Source organism: Lissotriton vulgaris, chromosome 1_1 (genome assembly GCF_964263255.1).
Source record: "Lissotriton vulgaris chromosome 1_1, aLisVul1.2, whole genome shotgun sequence".
NCBI lineage: Eukaryota > Metazoa > Chordata > Amphibia > Caudata > Salamandridae > Lissotriton > Lissotriton vulgaris.
Window position 1 is genome coordinate 781,894,312 of NC_141685.1, and position 17,246 is coordinate 781,911,557.

Consider the following 17,246-nt stretch of genomic DNA (forward strand, 5'->3'; position numbering starts at 1 on the left):
CTGACTGCTTGTGGCGTTTGTGCCTGGTGAAAGCGTGCACTGACGGCTGGTGGGGTTTGTGCCCGGTGAAAGCGTGCACTGATGACTAATGGTGTCTGTGCCAGGTGAGTGTGCACTGACGGCTGGTGGTGTGTATGCCTGGTGAAAGCGTGCACTGACGGCTGGTGCTGTTTGTGTGCCTGCTGAAAGCGTGCACTGACGGCTGGTGGTGTGTGCCTGGTGAAAGCGTGCACTGATGGCTGGTGGTGTGTGCGCGCCTGGTGAAAGCGTGCACTGACGTCTGGAGATGTGTGTGTGGTGGAAGCGTGCACTGACGGCTGGTGGGGTTTGTGCCCGGTGAAAGCGTGCACTGATGACTGATGGTGTCTGTGCCTGGCGAGTGTGCACTGACGGCCGGTGGTGTGTATTCCTGGTGAAAGCGTGCACTAACGGCTGGTGCTGTTTGTGTGCCTGCGCACTGACGGCTGGTGGTGTGTGTGCCTGGTGGCAAAGCGTGCCCTGACAGCTGATGGTATTTGTGTCTGGAAGCGTGCACTGAAGGCTGGTGGTGTGTTTGCCTGATGGAAAAGTGTGCACTAGCATTTGTTGGTAGGCGGATATGTAGACACACACCTCCCCCATTACCACCACCACCACCATTACCAGCACCACTAGGACTACCATCATTACCACCACTACCATTCCATTCACCACCTTTAACACCAACCCCAATTCCACCACCACCACTGTGTGCAGTGATAAAACAAACATTGGCAACGTTTCTTTTTGGTTTAAGAGAGAAAATACAAGCCAGAGCTACTCACTTTGCCAGTGCTTGTTAAAGCTGCCGGTGCTTCAGCTGCAAGGTTACATGTGGAAAGAGTAGCTGTGTGTTTCTGCGGGCACTGTGAGGCCGTGAGGTCATGTTGAGTCGAGTAGTAATGCTTTACACACTCAAATGTGGATTAATAGCAATTTATCATAAAGTAAATCAATGACATTCAGAAGTTAATTCACACACAAGCATCGATTGCATTTTCAGAGAAGGAATATATATATATATTGTCCTAGGTAAGTTAACAACACTTCATAAGGAATATAGCTCAAACAAGGCGGTCTGTGCGCAGGGGAAGAGGTGCTCATGCAGTGTGAAATAATATGATAAAAATTAAAGCATAATCTTAACTCCCTGGTTACACAGTGCACAGTGCTTTGGCCCAATATAGTCGTGCAGTACAGGAGATGTGATATTCAGTCATCTAGTCATGTCGTCCTCAAGACAGCATTAAGGAGATGCCCTATTGTTTGGGAGTGTAAAATGACAAAGTCAAAGGGAGTCTTATCGGGGCTCCGGGTGGTCGCTCCGAAATCCTAAAAGAAGCTCCCGCTGAGCACCTCGGTTTGATTAATTGTAGATGCTCACATAAAGAGGCCGCTGACTAGATGATTGAATGTCGTAAAGAGATATATATACGTGTCGAAATGTTAACAAACAATATGAACTCACCTGCACTACATGACTGGAATGAGGCAAAACAAATTGACCCTAGTACTGACCAATGAAATACATGTATGTGCTGTGCAGCCAGGCTGTATCAACTGTGTTTAATTTTTGTTGTATTCTTTCACGCGCGTCTACACACTGCACAAGCACTCCGTCCATCTTTCATTGCACGTGGAACACTCGTTTGAGCTATATTACTTATGAAGTGGTGTTGGGGCGGTAACTATAGCAAGAACGATCTATGCGTGAGTGTGAATTCACTTTTGAAAGCAATTGACTTAGCGCGGGACACTCCGGATGGATTGACTAAAAGTGTCAACAATAACATAACCTACTCATGACAGTTTGCTCGACCGGTTCCATCTGAGATTGCGCAACATTACTACCCGATCCAACAGAAACAGATGTATTTGTATAGTGTAATACGCCGAGGTTCTGATGGACACAGGGTAACTAACCCTGTCGATTGTTACTTGCTGTGACCATCAGGGCACGCCTTTTTCTGGAGGGCGATGCTCTTAAAAGGCCCGAGTGGAGGAGATCTGCAGAGCAGGCAGCAACCTTTAAAGTGATCGCAGTAGAATCGGGCAGGAGGACAGGGGCTAACGGGACAGGAGCCGCGGGTCTCCGCGGACCCCCTTCTCGATGGTAAGGCAGCTGCATGGGTCCTTTGTCCGTGCAGAGATGGGCAAAACATGCAGGCGAAAGGGCAAAACATGCAGGCGAAAGTTTTGATGCTACTTAACTCAGCCCTTTATCCTTGCAGGGTCGACATAAAGAGAACCGCATACGTAATACTGTTTGGAGTGTTGTGCATAATTCCCACCCGTCCCTTATCTGTGTGCTCGCACACGGTGCGCCCCCTCACCCCCTCTCAGCCCCCAGCCTGTGCCCCGCCCCTCGGAGCCCTATTTGGCAGGCCGCTGGTGTCTGCACCAGGCTCTGGGGCTGTGGGGAGTGAGCAGTGTCCACTTCCTAGCGCTGTGTAGCGGCTGGCGCCGTGGCAGCCGGAGGGGTCAATGCACTCGAGGAGGGAGAGAGCACTCCGTTGGAAGAGGTAAAGCGCTGCGAAGGGCTCTCGCATAGGAGGGGGAAAGTGCAGGAACAAAAGAGCGCTCACATTCACAGCTGATACGGGAGGCTTGGGGTGTGAAATACAGGGCGCTACTCTCCCCCGCCCCCAAACGCGGTTGGGACTGCCCCATTAAAACCCCTCTGAGAAGTGCCGGTACTGCCCCCTGACACTGTCCTGTCAGAAAGTGGCGCAGTCCTGTTTAGAAGTGCAGATGCTCCTGCTCCGGTAACTCTCGCTTCCCCACAAGTACTGCTGGTACCAATAATGCACCGGTTTCCGCTCCATTGTACAGCCTCCCCGTGACTCTCGGCCTCGTTGACCCGAAAGCGAATTGCTCCGTTCCATTATCAAAACAGCACGTAACAGTGGGCATGTGCAATTCAAAGCTACAAACTCAAAATAAAACGCGGCAATGTGGGCATGTTGCTTTTGTAGCGAACATTCACAGCTGACCTCCCACACAATAAAGGAAGTAGTAAACGAAGGACTGCACAGCATATTTAAAAACAACGCCACTGACGAGATGCAGTGAAATGCAAAAAGTGACCCAGGAACAGAACTACGTGGTTTGAAGCGGACGCCGGCGCACTGACGTCACAAGACGATTCCCTGTTGAAGAGACTATTCCACGGACTCGTCTCCCGCTTCCTAGTCCCTGGTCCGTATTCCACGAGGGCAAGACGACGGATGGACCTCAGGGCAGGAGCCAAGTAGAACATACCTTAAGAGCTTGGAGGAGCGGGCAGGGAGGATGTAGGCGAGGCCCTAGCGCCGTGGTTGTCTCGCAGCAGGCAGGGAAGCTGCCGGCGCTCGGCCGGTAGGGCTTGCATGCACGCCTTCTTTGAAACGAACCACTGAAAGAGCCCGCCCCGGTGAGTGGGGGGTGGGGAGCGAGAGATGGGGGGCAGAGAGGGAGGGCATATGTGTGTGTGTGTGCGTGCGTGCGGGTGTCTGTGTGTGTTGTGAACAGTGTGCTGCGCACAGTGTGCTGCGCGTGGCCATCTCTTGTCTGAATGCTGGTTTGCCTGCGGGACAGGAGATGTGCACGGCTGGGGGGGCGGGGCCAGGGGGCGCGTCCACGAGGTGTAATCGGCGCTCGTGGCCAGATCTAGGTCGCTTCACAAGGAACTCGGTAACAATAGGTCTAGCGAGACCTAAAAAGGAAAAGTGGAAGGACTACAATGTCTCATGCCCCCCTCCGAACGAAATTTAAAAGTACAGGGACAACGTAACTCAGGGAGGGGATTGGGGGGGCAGAAAGCACAGCTGCAGAAATGCAGATTTGAGTCCCGGCGAGGTCTTAACAGCCCGTGAATCTGAGCAAACTCACAGCAGTCCAATACCTCTGACAGCATGCTGGCATTATGGAAGGGGCTACGACCTTCAGCATGTGCAGCCAATCATAGAAAAAGGAAATTAAAAGGGGGATGCCAAATTTAACAAAAACGCATCAAAAGCAAATGAAACTAGGGGCAGCATTGCCGAAGTTCCATGTTTTTTGGTCCATGTCTCTTAAGCAGGGAATGGCGGTCGCCTGTTTGTATTTGCAGCACACCATGCACAATTTCATTTGTAATGCGAGTGCTGTGTGGGAGGGTAGCTGTTCTTAAAGTGAAAGTGTGTGTGGCGCACTGCAAATACAAACAAGCAGCCGGTATTGTCAAAGCCGGTGTTCAGATGTTTTGTGCTCCTGTTGCTTTGGCGACTGCTTGTTTGTAATTGCAGGCGCCATGCCCGCTTTCACTTTAAGAATAGCTGCTGCCCCCCACAGCACTCCCAGAACGAGACATGAGTGCTGTATGGAGCTCCAGCTATTGTGAAAGTCTGCATGGCTTGATGCAAAAACACACTCCAGCGGCCACAATTGCTGAAACCTGCATATCATTAGTGCTTTGGGCGGAACTTTAAATAAGTGGAAACCATTATTAAAGTGGAAGCAGGAGGGTGCCATTGCTATGCGCTCTGTCATGCTTGCTTTGGCAATATGTGAATTAAATAGTGCTTTCTACCACAACAGAGTTAGCTCTAATTAAAAAATTGTCCAAAGTACCTGCAACCCTGGATGTTGATGCCATGGCTTTACTTCTCATCTCCCTTGATGTCATATCCAGAATGAATGACCTCCAGGTGTGCTATCAGAAGGCCAAGAGGGGTGGCCCGGTCCAGTCTCGTCCGTGCTCGAACGGGCTCGAACGGGCTCGAACGGGCCCGCCCTTGGCCCGGGCTTCGCCCGGCACCGTCCCGCGCGCGTCCCGCGTGCGCGGTGATTTGAGGAGTTAAATAGGATGAGTCGGGCGGGAAGAGGCTCCAGCTGCGGCGAGTGACAGGCCGCTGGAATGCTGGGCTTCGCAGTCCCGGCCCTGTCCTCTCTCTCCCCAACAGGTCCCAAGTGAATTCCAAAGTTCCTTAGCCCCAGTGAAGCACAGAGCACTGAGCACGATTCTCCCTTCTGCAGCTATGAAGGTCCCGGAAAAGCAGGGAAAAGATCACCACAGACTCCTCGGCTTGCGAGCGGCACCCTTTCTATCATCTAATGAAAGCGAGCAGTGTAGACAGGGCAGTAACAGAGGGCCTGGGGGCTGTGGCTCGGACGTGGTGGGGGCTGCAGGCGCTTATCAAACTCGGGGCGTCAGATGTCCACGCGGCTCTCGGGGATCCCTATGTGATACCTACAAAACAACAAAGTAGTCCCTACGTTAAAGATATCGCCCTGCAGTGTACGTCTACTGTAGTTGGTGGATGCTGCTTCCTGCAGAAACAAAAGAATACGGAAATGACGGATGGGACCACTACCCAACAATGAGCGAGGTAAGAAAAGCAATGCCAGATTGGACCAATGGCAAGTGAAAAAACAAAAAGAAATGCAATGGGTGGAGTTTTGCTGGTATTACTAATTACTTAATGCCTTGGAGAGGCAGCGCATGCGCTGCCTGTGCGAGACCTAAAAATGGGCTCTCTGTGGAAGAAAAGTAATTAGGAATCAAAAGAGAAACACATATGAAAGCGGTTTACAAATGCGATATGTTTTTTTCTTTTCTTTTCCCCTTTTTTTCTACACTCAGCATATGGAGAAACATATCAGAATAACAAAATAGTTATGCTAGAACGCACAATTCCCTTCCGAGCAGTTAAGTCACCTATTTCGGTTTAAATTGCTTCCGTACAAACTGTAACCAGCAATGTCTTTTTGAAAGAGCATTTAACGTTTTTCACTGGATATGTGTTGCGCGTGTATTTTTTTCAGACAAAAACAGAGAAGGCTGATATTTAAACCTGGAACGTACACATCAGCAAGACAAGATGGCAGGGAAAGTAGTGTGCATAGCCCTTATTAAAGTAACAGGGGTGCCCAAACCGGTGGGCGGGGGGATGTAAGTCCTTGTACCAGTGCTGATCGGAATGTGACTACAAGTCTGGAAAGTGCGCTGGTTAAAATGCTAGAATACACCGGACATTAGGGTCGCTTGGCAGAAAGCCATTTACCTAATTGTTACTTGTTGATTCTCTGAGGAGTTTTTTTTGCCACCTGCATATTTGAATGTGGTGAATACGACAGGCCAACATAATAAGAAGAGATTCTTCTTGCTGTGTCTGTGCCTAGGTCATCTGTTGCTAACAGTGAAAAGTGAACATGACAGGACCTGCAGAGGCCCTATAGCTAAGCTCCTCACCACATGTCACAAACATGTAACTGCAGTGCCTTTTGATGTACAATATGCCCTACAAGCCCACCGCTTCAAGGAGCAGGGGGTTTGTCTTTTCAAGAAAACATACAGAAACTTTCTCCACAATGTAGCACGTTACGACTTATAAACTAATAAATAGCCCTTATTCTAAGGATGTATTTTCAGAATACCACTTGGTTTCCCATCTCAGCTGCATTTTTGCCCTGGTTTTCTTTACCACGTTTTACAGGCTGTGTAAGGGAGCTCCATAATGGCTAAGGGTTTGCGTGCTTTGGTCTCAAGCTGCGCCTTATGAATAAAATAAACACTTTGCATGATTGCAGCCCCGTGTCCTGTTTGACTACTGCCTCTGCTCCATGGGAAATGTGTTTGCTAACACTAAAGAAATCTTGACTCAGGAATGAATATGCTTAGATGCCCTCTGTGAGGAGTACAGGCAGAGCTGTCTCGTGACCTATTCACAACCGAACACAACTACAATGGATAAAACATTTGGAAACTCAATATCCAAACCAAGCGGATGAGAACCAAGAGCCGGCTGGAGCCACTCGCAAAATTAAAGAAGTTCAGACATTTCCTGTTGCGGGCACTAGACCTACTCACACAAGTGAGGTACCATTTTTTATCGGAAGACTTTGGGGAATGCGGGGAGCGGGGAATTTGTGGATCCACGTAGATCCCAGAACTTTCCATCACAGAAATGTGAGGAAAATGTGTTTTTTGACAAAGTTTAAGGTTTGCAAGGGATTTTAGGTAAACGAACCCGGTGAAAGCCACACAAGTCACCCCCCTCCTTGATTTCATTGGGTGTCTAGTTTTCAAAAAGGTAAAGGTTTGCTAGGTTTTCCAAGGTGCCAGCAGAGCTAGGGTTCAAAATCTACAGCTAGGCACTTTGCAAAAAAACTGTAAGAATGTGGTGTGTCCATGTTGCATTTTGGGCCGTGTCCTGTCGTGGGCACTAGACCTACCCACACTAGTGAGGTACCATTTTTAGCGGAATGATTTGGAGATTGCGGGATGGGTGAAATTTTGTGGATTTACGCAGATCCCAGAACTTTCCATCACAAAAATCAAAGAAATGTGAGGAATGCTTTTTTTGACAAAGTTTGAGATTTGCAAGGGATTCTGGGTAACAGAACCTGGTGAGAGCCACACAAGTCACCCCATCCTGAATTTCCATAGGTGCCTAGTTTTCACGAATGTAAAGGTTTGCTAGGGTTCCCTAGGTGCCGGCAGAGCCAGGGTTTGCAATCTTCATCTAGGCACATTGCAAAATAAAAAGGTCAGTTTCACTGTAAAAATGTGGTGTATCCAGGTTACGTTTTGGGCCATTTCCTGTTGCTGGCACTAGGCCTACCCACACAAGTGAGGTACCATTTTAGCAAATTATGCCCTGAGTGATTAGGTTGATCCTGCCAAGCCATACCTATACTACTGCAGAGGACAGAAGACCCCAAATTTCTCATGAAAGCCTTACTTGATAATTCTTCCCTGATTCTTTCCATTGACCAAGAATAAAGCAAATGGCAATCATGGCTTTTTGACTGAAACAATGCAATCTGTCCTAATGGCGGTGGGTTCTTCTGGATATTGCCCTCCACTTCTTATTTCAGTATTTTAGTGATTTTTATAATACAATTGAAAGGACTGATACATTTTACATTGGTAAAATACGGAATTGCCACCCTTTGTAGTTGAGGTCTACAGGGGACCAATGTTTCAAAAGCCATCCAACAAATCCTAGCAAAGTGGCTGTTTATGCTTTTTACACACAAAAAGTTTGATTAAAAAAATGTTCTCGCCTCCATTTATAAGCACAATCTGTTGAACGTTTTACTTCATTGCACATATATTCAAAAATAGAAATGTCTTCTTGTTCTTTATAGGGGATGGATTCAAAATAGCCTATAATGCGATGAATAACATTGTAATATTTGAAAAATTCTATTATTTTGTCTAAAAACGCCTTTAATTCCAAAGCTTCTAAACAATAACGTTTCCCTGTTATGTTTGAAGGTTTCTATTAATAAAAGCTCTCAAATCTCTTTGTCTTTAGCTCTGTTTGGAAAGACCCACTGGCCAACGACGACCTTCCGGCCTGCATTATCCGTGGCACAGTGGTGGTGAAACCGGCTGCAGTGGAGTTTGCTGACACTACAGTCACATTTGAGGACCGGTCCAAAGAGGATATTGACGCAATCATCTTCTCGACAGGGTTCAATGTCTCTTTTCCTTTCCTGGAAGAATCTGACATCAAAGTCAGTCGAGATAACGTTTCTCTCTACAGGAACATCTTCCCAATGAACCTTGAGAAACCTACCTTGGCATTCATTGGCCTGGTCCAACCTATTGCTTCCATCTTGGTTACTTCAGAAATGCAAGCGCGATGGGCAACACGAATCCTCAAAGGTAGGTGTACAGTGAGTCATAGAGGTACAGTGCCACCTCAATTTATTTGACACGGTATGCCAGATACATTTTGTGCACCCCCTTTTTTCTTTGTTTCTAGCCTGTCAATGGTTTTTGAGTGATGCCACAGGAAGAGCATGTCTCAGGTGACTGCCTTTGTAGTCCTTGCTAAGAAATGTCAATGCAGGGCCATTACCAAGAAAGAGGTTAGCTGCGGCATTCTAAATGTGATATATTTTAATAAATAAGCCTATTATTTTATTCCAAAACTACAAAACGTTATTTGGGAATTTAAAGAAAGTTGCAATTGTTACTCGAAGCGTTATAATATGGTTTCTGAATTCACTTTTACTTCCGGGTAAAAGAAAATACACAACTTTCACCTGGAAGTTGATATTTTACAAAACATTGAACTTTACAGCGGGCTCTAAGGGATATGTTTATGGAAAGCAGAAGTATTAGGATACGTTTTCTTACCTCTGAGGACATCCTATAAAGCCATACTATTTGTATGTAAACATAGTACTAATTTTCCAGGGATCCCTTCGAATGGGACATAGGTTGATCATGGAATGTTATACTTACTACTATTTGTTTATACTGGAAATTTTCTGACACAAAATGGTGTTAACTTCAGAAGGCGCTTGTGGTGCATAACTTTATGAAGGGGCTTTCCTCCGTTGGAATTAATGTTGGCATATCAAGTTATTTTTCTTACTGCTCTTTCTTACTTGCTGCAGGGAGGTTAAGTAGAAAGAGTGGTCTACAGAATGGAAAAGGATCAACCAGAGTTATAGTAAAAATGTTATCCTGTTCCAGCTGTTCTTTACTTTAGAGGTTCTGGGTCTCAATGGTCTGTTTGAAGACTATAGTATTTACAACATTTTATTAGGCTACGAAAATGTAGATGTTCACAAGCAAGTGGTGTGGGGGGCAGCAGGAGAAATTAGAACAAATAGATAGATTTGGAGCATGAACAAATTAGTTTTAGGCATATCGAACAAACTGTCACCCACAAAATACACAAGGTTGTATTGTGTAGTGGGCCAGAAGGTGGCCTACTGGTATGTGGTCAGACTGTGGGAAGGTCCAGGCGCTCTTCAGGTACGAAATGGAGCCCCAGTGCAGACTGATGCATGGACACAGAGAGGCACATTTATGAAGGAAGGCTTGTCCAAGAAAATTCCAATAGATCTTTTGCCCTTGGATGTTGTGATCAGCTGCTGAACACAAGTTTCACACAAAGGTAGTACTCTTACAAACCGACTGGCTAATGAGTAGTGTAAAGTACAAAATTCCTGGATATGTGTGACAACGAAGTGACTATCAATAAAACAAGGTTCTTGGTATTTATAAGGCTGTCCAATTGTTCAGTTTTCATTGCAGGGGAAGATTAACCATATTGTTCTCTGGTGCTTCACTATTTAGACTATCCTTTTGGTGTTGTTGACGATGTTTCAACCCTACTTGTATAGTGAGGGTCTCATCAGAACAGAGTGCGCCTGGAGACTCCGGGGAGGCTTGTGGTTTGAGGAGCTAAGGTTAAGGTCTTCCTCCCGGTGAAACAAAATCTAAAGCGTTGTAACAAAAAAGTATATGTTTAAAGTATAAAAATAAATCCTCCCTTTTTGCATAAATTTCCTTGTGTATCACAATCAAATTTAAAAAACGTGATTCGGATTAATTAAATTGAAATAAAGATTTTGTTCTGGCTACTTAATCTATTTATAAACTAACACTAGGCAGACGTGCTGTGTCCCATTATTATTCTCTCTTTATTAAACAACACAGAATATACCTGTGATAATAAGAATTTGTTTAAAAAATAAGTTCAATGTGAACACTTGTCATAAGTTAATACCCAGTTCGTATAGACACATGGGTTGCTCTTGTTTTTCTAAAAAGATGGCTGTAACAAGACACTATCTCATGCTTAGAGATTTCTTCTAGCATGTTAGAGAAATTAGTATGTATTTCTCTTCTGTGGTCTTTTTTTGGTTTAGAAGAAGGGGACCCCTATGTATCTAATAGACTTGCTATACATATGGAAAAGAGCATCATAGGTAAGAGTGTATAGCTGAGTCAGTCATACTATTCGACAAAAACAAGGTCAGGTCTGAATTTTTTTTTTCTGTGGTCGAGATGACAACCTTTCAAAACGAAAGACCTACTGAAAATAATGATGGACCTGCCAGTCTAAATTGAGTGGTCAGTCCAACACTAGTTTTGTCATTTCAATTCAGTATTGAGTTATCCCATTACTTTAACAAGAGTGGTGAATTTAAAAAGAATACACAGTCAAATCACCACGCAGGGCTAGTAAACCAAGAAGGTAAAATGCAAATCAATTAGCCATCTCTAGACCAGGCCTCCGTGGAAGACCACAACAAATTAGGAGAAATACCTTAAACAACTGAGTATAAATCCTCAAGAACAGACACTGAAAGTGAGCAAGTAGGTAACAAATGCTACCTAACAACTCAACGGGGGAGAAGGAAGAACTCAATCATCAAGAGGGGAAAGGGAGAAAGGAAGCAACCTTCTGCAGTGGGGGTAAGGAGGGGAGGGGAACACCCACATGTGAGGAAATAAAACAAGATGGCCAACTGTCCTCAGTGCCTTCCAGGCCAAGTCTTAATCACAAATCAAAGTAAGCAAGCAACAATAAGGATGAAAGTCTGGGGAACCTCAAAGGGAATTGGCCTTGGAATGGAACTTAGGGGTCTGCATTGAGCATGACGTAGGGTGAGGTACACAGTAGACATCTTAAGTGTACGGGTATGCCAAGAGCCCCAAGCCTCTTAAAATATCTGCAATTTGTAATTTAGCTTATAAATTAGGCGTTTAACGCGGTACACAGTCAAAATATCGAGTCAGAAATATCGATGTACCAAAATATCGTGTCAATAATATCGAAGGTGCAGAATATCGAAGACAAGATTATCGTTGGACAGAATATCGACCCTAAGGTAAGTAATATCGAAATACTTAATATCGATGTAAGTAATATCAAAGTTAGTAATATCGATAGCATATAAATCTATGTTACTAATTTCGATTACACTAATATCGATATATGTATTATTTCTGTTGTTTTTTATTACGTATGTGTTATATGTTTTACTTAAGTAATTAAAAAAAGTACTATTATACGTGTATTATATATATATATATATTAATACATTTATTTATAAGTTAATTATATGTTTTAGTGCCGGAGCGGGTTGTGGGTTTATAGGGGAATAGGGTGGGAAGTAATTTAATTATGTTAAATTGATTAATAATTAGTAGTTAATATTAATTGATTATAAATAATTGTAATTAAATTTAATTAATTTGTTAATCATTTTAATTAATTGATTAATTGATAAATATGTTTTATAGCGGGTTGTGGGTTTATAGGGGAATAGGGTGGGAAGTAATTTAACTATGTTAAATTGATTAATAATTAGTAGTTAATATTAATTAATTATAAATAATTGGTAATTAAATGTAATTAATTGGTTAATCATTTTAATTAATTGATTAATTGATAAATATGTTTTATAGCGGGTTGTGGGTTTATAGGGGAATAGGATGGGAAGTTATTTAATTATGTATAATTAATTATTCATTAGTAGGAATTATAAATTAAATTTAAATAATTGGTAAATATTTTTACTTAATTGGTAATTAATTCTAATTGATTGGTAAATAATTTTAATTAATTCATAAATAGATAAATGTGTTCTGTTGTGGGTAGTGGGTTTATAGGGGAATATGGTGGAAGTAATGTAAATGTAATTAATTAATAATTTTTTAAAAATGATTGTTTTGTAAATAATATAATTGTTAAATAATTAGTAATTGGTAATTAAATATTATAAAATGGTATTTTTAAATATTTATTTTTGCTTAAATATATTTAGGTAATCATATTTTTTATAATTATGTATAGGTATTGTATATGGTTAAAAAAATTTAAATACTTTATATCATTATTTAAATAAAAAGATTTTATTTATAAGTATGTTATTTTAACCCCTACGCTATCCAACATTTTCCCTACTGTTACATTCTCTGGAGTTGGAATAGTAATTGTTACCCCTACGCTATCCAACACTTTCCCTACTGTTGTACTCTCTGGAGTGGGAATAGTAATTTTTACCCCTACGCTATCCAACGCTTTCCCTACTGTTGCTCTCTCTGGTGTGGGAATAGTAATTTTTACTCCTACGCTATCCAAAGCGTTCTCTACTGATGCACTCTCTGGAGTGGGAATAGTAATTTTTATTCCTACGCTATCCAACGCTTTCCCTACTGTTGCACTCTCTGGAGTGGGATTAGTAATTTTTATTTCTACCCTATCCAACGCTTTCCCTACTGTTGCACTCTCTGGAGTGGGAATAGTAATTTTTACCCCTACGCTATCCAATGCTTTCCCTACTGTTGTACTCTCTGGAGTGGGAATAGTAATTTTTACCCCTACGCTATCCAACACTTTCCCTACTGTTGCTCTCTCTGGTGTGGGAATAGTAATTTTTACTCCTACGCTATCCAAAGCGTTCTCTACTGATGCACTCTCTGGAGTGGGAATAGTAATTTTTATTCCTACGCTATCCAACGCTTTCCCTACTGTTGCACTCTCTGGAGTGGGATTAGTAATTTTTATTTCTACCCTATCCAACGCTTTCCCTACTGTTGCACTCTCTGGAGTGGGAATAGTAATTTTTACCCCTACGCTATCCAATGCTTTCCCTACTGTTGCACTGTCTGGAGTGGGAATAGTAATTTTTACCTCTACCCTATCCAACGCTTTCCCTACTGTTGCTCTCTCTGGTGTGGGAATAGTAATTTTTACTCCTACGCTATCCAACGCTTTCTCTACTGATGCACTCTCTGGAGTGGGAATAGTAATTTTTACCCCTACGCTATCCAATGCTTTCCCTACTGTTGCACTATCTGGAGTGGGAATAGTAATTTTTACCTCTACCCTATCCAACGCTTTCCCTACTTTTGCACTCTCTGGAGTGGGAACAGTAATTTTTACCCCTATGCTATCCAACGCTTTCCCTACTGTTGCACTCTCTGGAGTGGGAATAGTAATTATTACTCCTACGCTATCCAATGCTTTCCCAACTGTTGCACTCTCTGGAGTTGGAATAGTAATTTTTACCCCTACACTATCCAATGCTTTCCCTACTGTTGCACTCTCTGGAGTGGGAATAGTAATTTTTACCCCTACGCTATCCAACGCTTTCCCTACTGTTGCACTCTCTGGAGTGGGAATAGTAATTTTTACTCCTACGCTATCCAATGCTTTCCCTACTGTTGCACTCTCTGGAGTTGGAATAGTAATTGTTACCCCTACGCTATCCAACGCTTTCCCTACTGTTGTACTCTCTGGAGTGGGAATAGTAATTTTGACCACTACGCTATCCAACGCTTTCCCTACTGTTGCACTCTCTGGAGTGGGAATAGTAATTTTTACCCCTACGCTATCCAATGTTTTCCCTACTTTTGCACTTTCTGGAGTGGGAATAGTAATTTTTACTCCTACGCTATCCAACGCTTTCCCTACTGTTGCACTCTCTGGAGTGGGAATAGTAATTTATATTCCTACGCTATCCAACGCTTTCCCTACTGTTGCATTATCTGGAGTGGGAATAGTAATTTTTACCTCTACGCTATCCAAAGCATTCCCTACTGTTGCACTCTCTGGAGTGGGAATAGTAATTTTTACCCCTACGCTATCCAACATTTTATATAATTAATTGTAAAAATATTAAAAGTATATTTAATTTTTTATGTTTTGTACATTTTATTTATGCTATTGTTTTATGTTTGTAAATGTATTAGTAAATTAGAATATATTTTAATAATTTATAAGTTAGTAAAATAATGATTACAACATATTGTTCAGAACATATAGATTATAAATTTACAGTATATATTTAATTAATATATTATTATTATATATGTATTATTTATTAAGTTTAAACATTATTAGATACTTATAACTATGTATATTATATTTATTAGTGTTATTTAATTTATTTTACAACTATATTTTAAAAGAAAAAAAAACGATATTTTTAACATCGATATTTTTAACATCTATATTATTTTTTCGATATGTTTGTACTTACCATGTTGTAGACAGGATGTCGATATTCTTGACCTCGATATTTTAGACTCGATATTTCTGTAGGTCGATATTTTGGAGGTTGAAATTTTGTCAGTGATCCGTTTAACGCATGCCATGTTGTACATTGTGTCCAACCAGGTCTGTAATGTGGGAGTTAGAGTTGATATCCAGAGTCGCAGAATTGCCAATTTAGCCACCCCTAGCCCAGTGGAGAGCCATCTATTAACATGTTGAGTCACAGAAGGGAGGCCAGAAGTATCATGCATGAACACTAAACAGGCATTCAAAGGTATGTCTATCCCAAGAAGTTTCCTCATTTGGTACCAAACTTGCGCCTAGAATGGTCTCAGCCTGTCGCATTCTCATAAAATATGGACTATAATGCAGTCCGTTATGCCACATCTCAAACATTTGAATCCACACTAAGTCGGGCAGAGTGTTACCTTGCTGGTGACCAGTGCCAATGGTGGAAGATCTTAAAAAAAGCTATACTTAGGGTGCATTTCCTGTAAACCTTTATTATAGTTCACCTGTAGAGTATACCAGTCATCATCCAGGAATTGCATGTTAAGGCACGATTCCAACCAGGCCCGAAGTGTTGTGGATATGGTAGAGGAAAAGCAAAAGTCCAGCAATGTGCCTTACAGCCCTCAGTAGTCCCCCATAGTTTTTCCAAGTGTGGATGTATTGATTAATTGGTGAGCTTGGGAGATCACTATTCATCTTCTCCAGGATATATGATAAGACGTGGGACAATTGATTGTATCTCCATAGCTGGGAGAATGGAATTGCAAATTCCCGTCTCAATTTGGGGAACAATTTGATGGAGCTATTAGAGACAAGGTCTTCAATGTGGTGAATACAATGAGTAATCCAAGTGGACCAGTGAATTTCCTCCCCACCGACTGTAATGGCTGCATTGCTACAAAGAAGGGATTTATAGTAAACACGGCTCGGGACTTGCTTCAGCCAAATGAGTCATATGCCACGCATACTGGGAAGTATGAATGATCGGGTTGAGGAGAGGAGTAACCAAAGGCCTTGAAGTGTAATAAATGGCAAGTTCCCCAGACGTCTGCAAAGTGTGATGCTCTAGCACCACCCATAAGGGTATGGACCTGGAAGTCAACAACCAGTACACACAAAGAGGGCCAAGTGTTGTGCTAACCATTATCCTTCCAGGTGTGGGAGACGTATGCGGCCCTTCTATGATGAGGAGTGGAGCTTAGTTCCCTTTACTCTCGGTTTATCTGAACCCCAAGAAAAGCACCAGATGGAGCACTGGATCCTCGGCAGGTGAGAAATCAATATAACAAGGAGCAGCATTCCAAAGATGTAGTTACATTTGGGGAGGACATTCATATTGATGATCTAAACCCTACACCACAAGGTCATCAATCAATCAGGACATTTGTTAAGCGCGCTATATACCTGTGAGGGTCTCAAGGCGCTGGGGGGGGCCGGAGTGATGCTACAGATCGAAGAGCCAGGTCTTGAGGAGTCTTCTGAAGGCCAATAGGTCCAGGGTCTGCCGTATGTTGGTGGGGAGGGTGTTCCAGGTCTTGGTGGTGAGGTGGGAGAAGGATGCGGGGGACGGCGGCGAGGGCGAGACCAGCGGAGCGGAGCTTGAGGGTAGGGGTGTAGAAGCTCAGTCGTCTGTTGAGGTACGCTGGACCGGCGTTGTGAAGGGCTTTGTGTGCATGGATGAGGACCTTGAAGGTTATCCTCTTGTTGATGGGGAGCCAGTGTAGGTCTCTCAGGTGGGGTGTGATGTGGCTGCGGCGGGGAATGTCGAGGATCAGTCGTACCGAGGTGTTCTGGATGCGTTGCAGCCGCCTCAGGAGCTTGGTTGATGTTCCTGTGTAGAGGGCTGGAGACGAGGACCTGGGTGACTGTTCTTCTCGTTTTGGTGGGGATCCACTTGAAGATCCTGCGGAGCATTTGAGGAGCCTTGAAGCAGGATAAGGAGACAGCGTTGACCTCTTTGGTCATGGAGAGGGTGGAGTCGAGGATGACCCGCAGGTTGCGTGCGTGGTCAGTGGGTGTCAGGGCTGTTCCGAGTAAAGATAGCGACCAGGAGTCGTCCCAGGCTGAAGGGGTGGAGCTCAGGATGAGGACCTCCGTCTTGTCCGAGTTCAGCTTCAGTCGGCTGTTCCTCATCCATTCGGCGACGGCCTTCATTCCTTTGTGAAGGTTGGCTTTGGCGGTGTGAGGGTCTTTGGTGAGGGAGATGATCAGCTGAGTGTCGTCGGTGTAGGAGATGATGTTGAGGTCGTGCTGTCGGGCGACGTGGGCGATAGGTGCCATGTAGATGTTGAACAGCGTTGGGCTGAGGGAGGAGCCCTGGGGAACGCCGCAGAGGATCTCGGTGGGGGTGGAGCGGAAGGGTGGGAGTTGGACACTCTGAGTTCTGCCGGAGAGGAAGGATGTGGTCCAGTTCAGGGCCTACTCTTGGATCCCGGCGCC

At 43.7% G+C, this 17,246-nt stretch overlaps 1 protein-coding gene across 5 annotated transcripts in view; it reads left to right on the forward strand.

Annotated features, from left to right (window-relative positions):
* Positions 1 to 17,246, forward strand: part of LOC147747817 (dimethylaniline monooxygenase [N-oxide-forming] 2-like) — a 232,893-nt gene that overhangs the window by 175,881 nt on the left and 39,766 nt on the right. For all 5 annotated transcript variants that reach the window (XM_086956176.1, XM_086956198.1, XM_086956206.1 and 2 more), the window contains exon 7: positions 8,301 to 8,653. In XM_086956176.1, the coding sequence (XP_086812302.1) occupies positions 8,301 to 8,653 (353 nt within the window). The remainder of the gene's footprint in view (positions 1 to 8,300; positions 8,654 to 17,246) is intronic.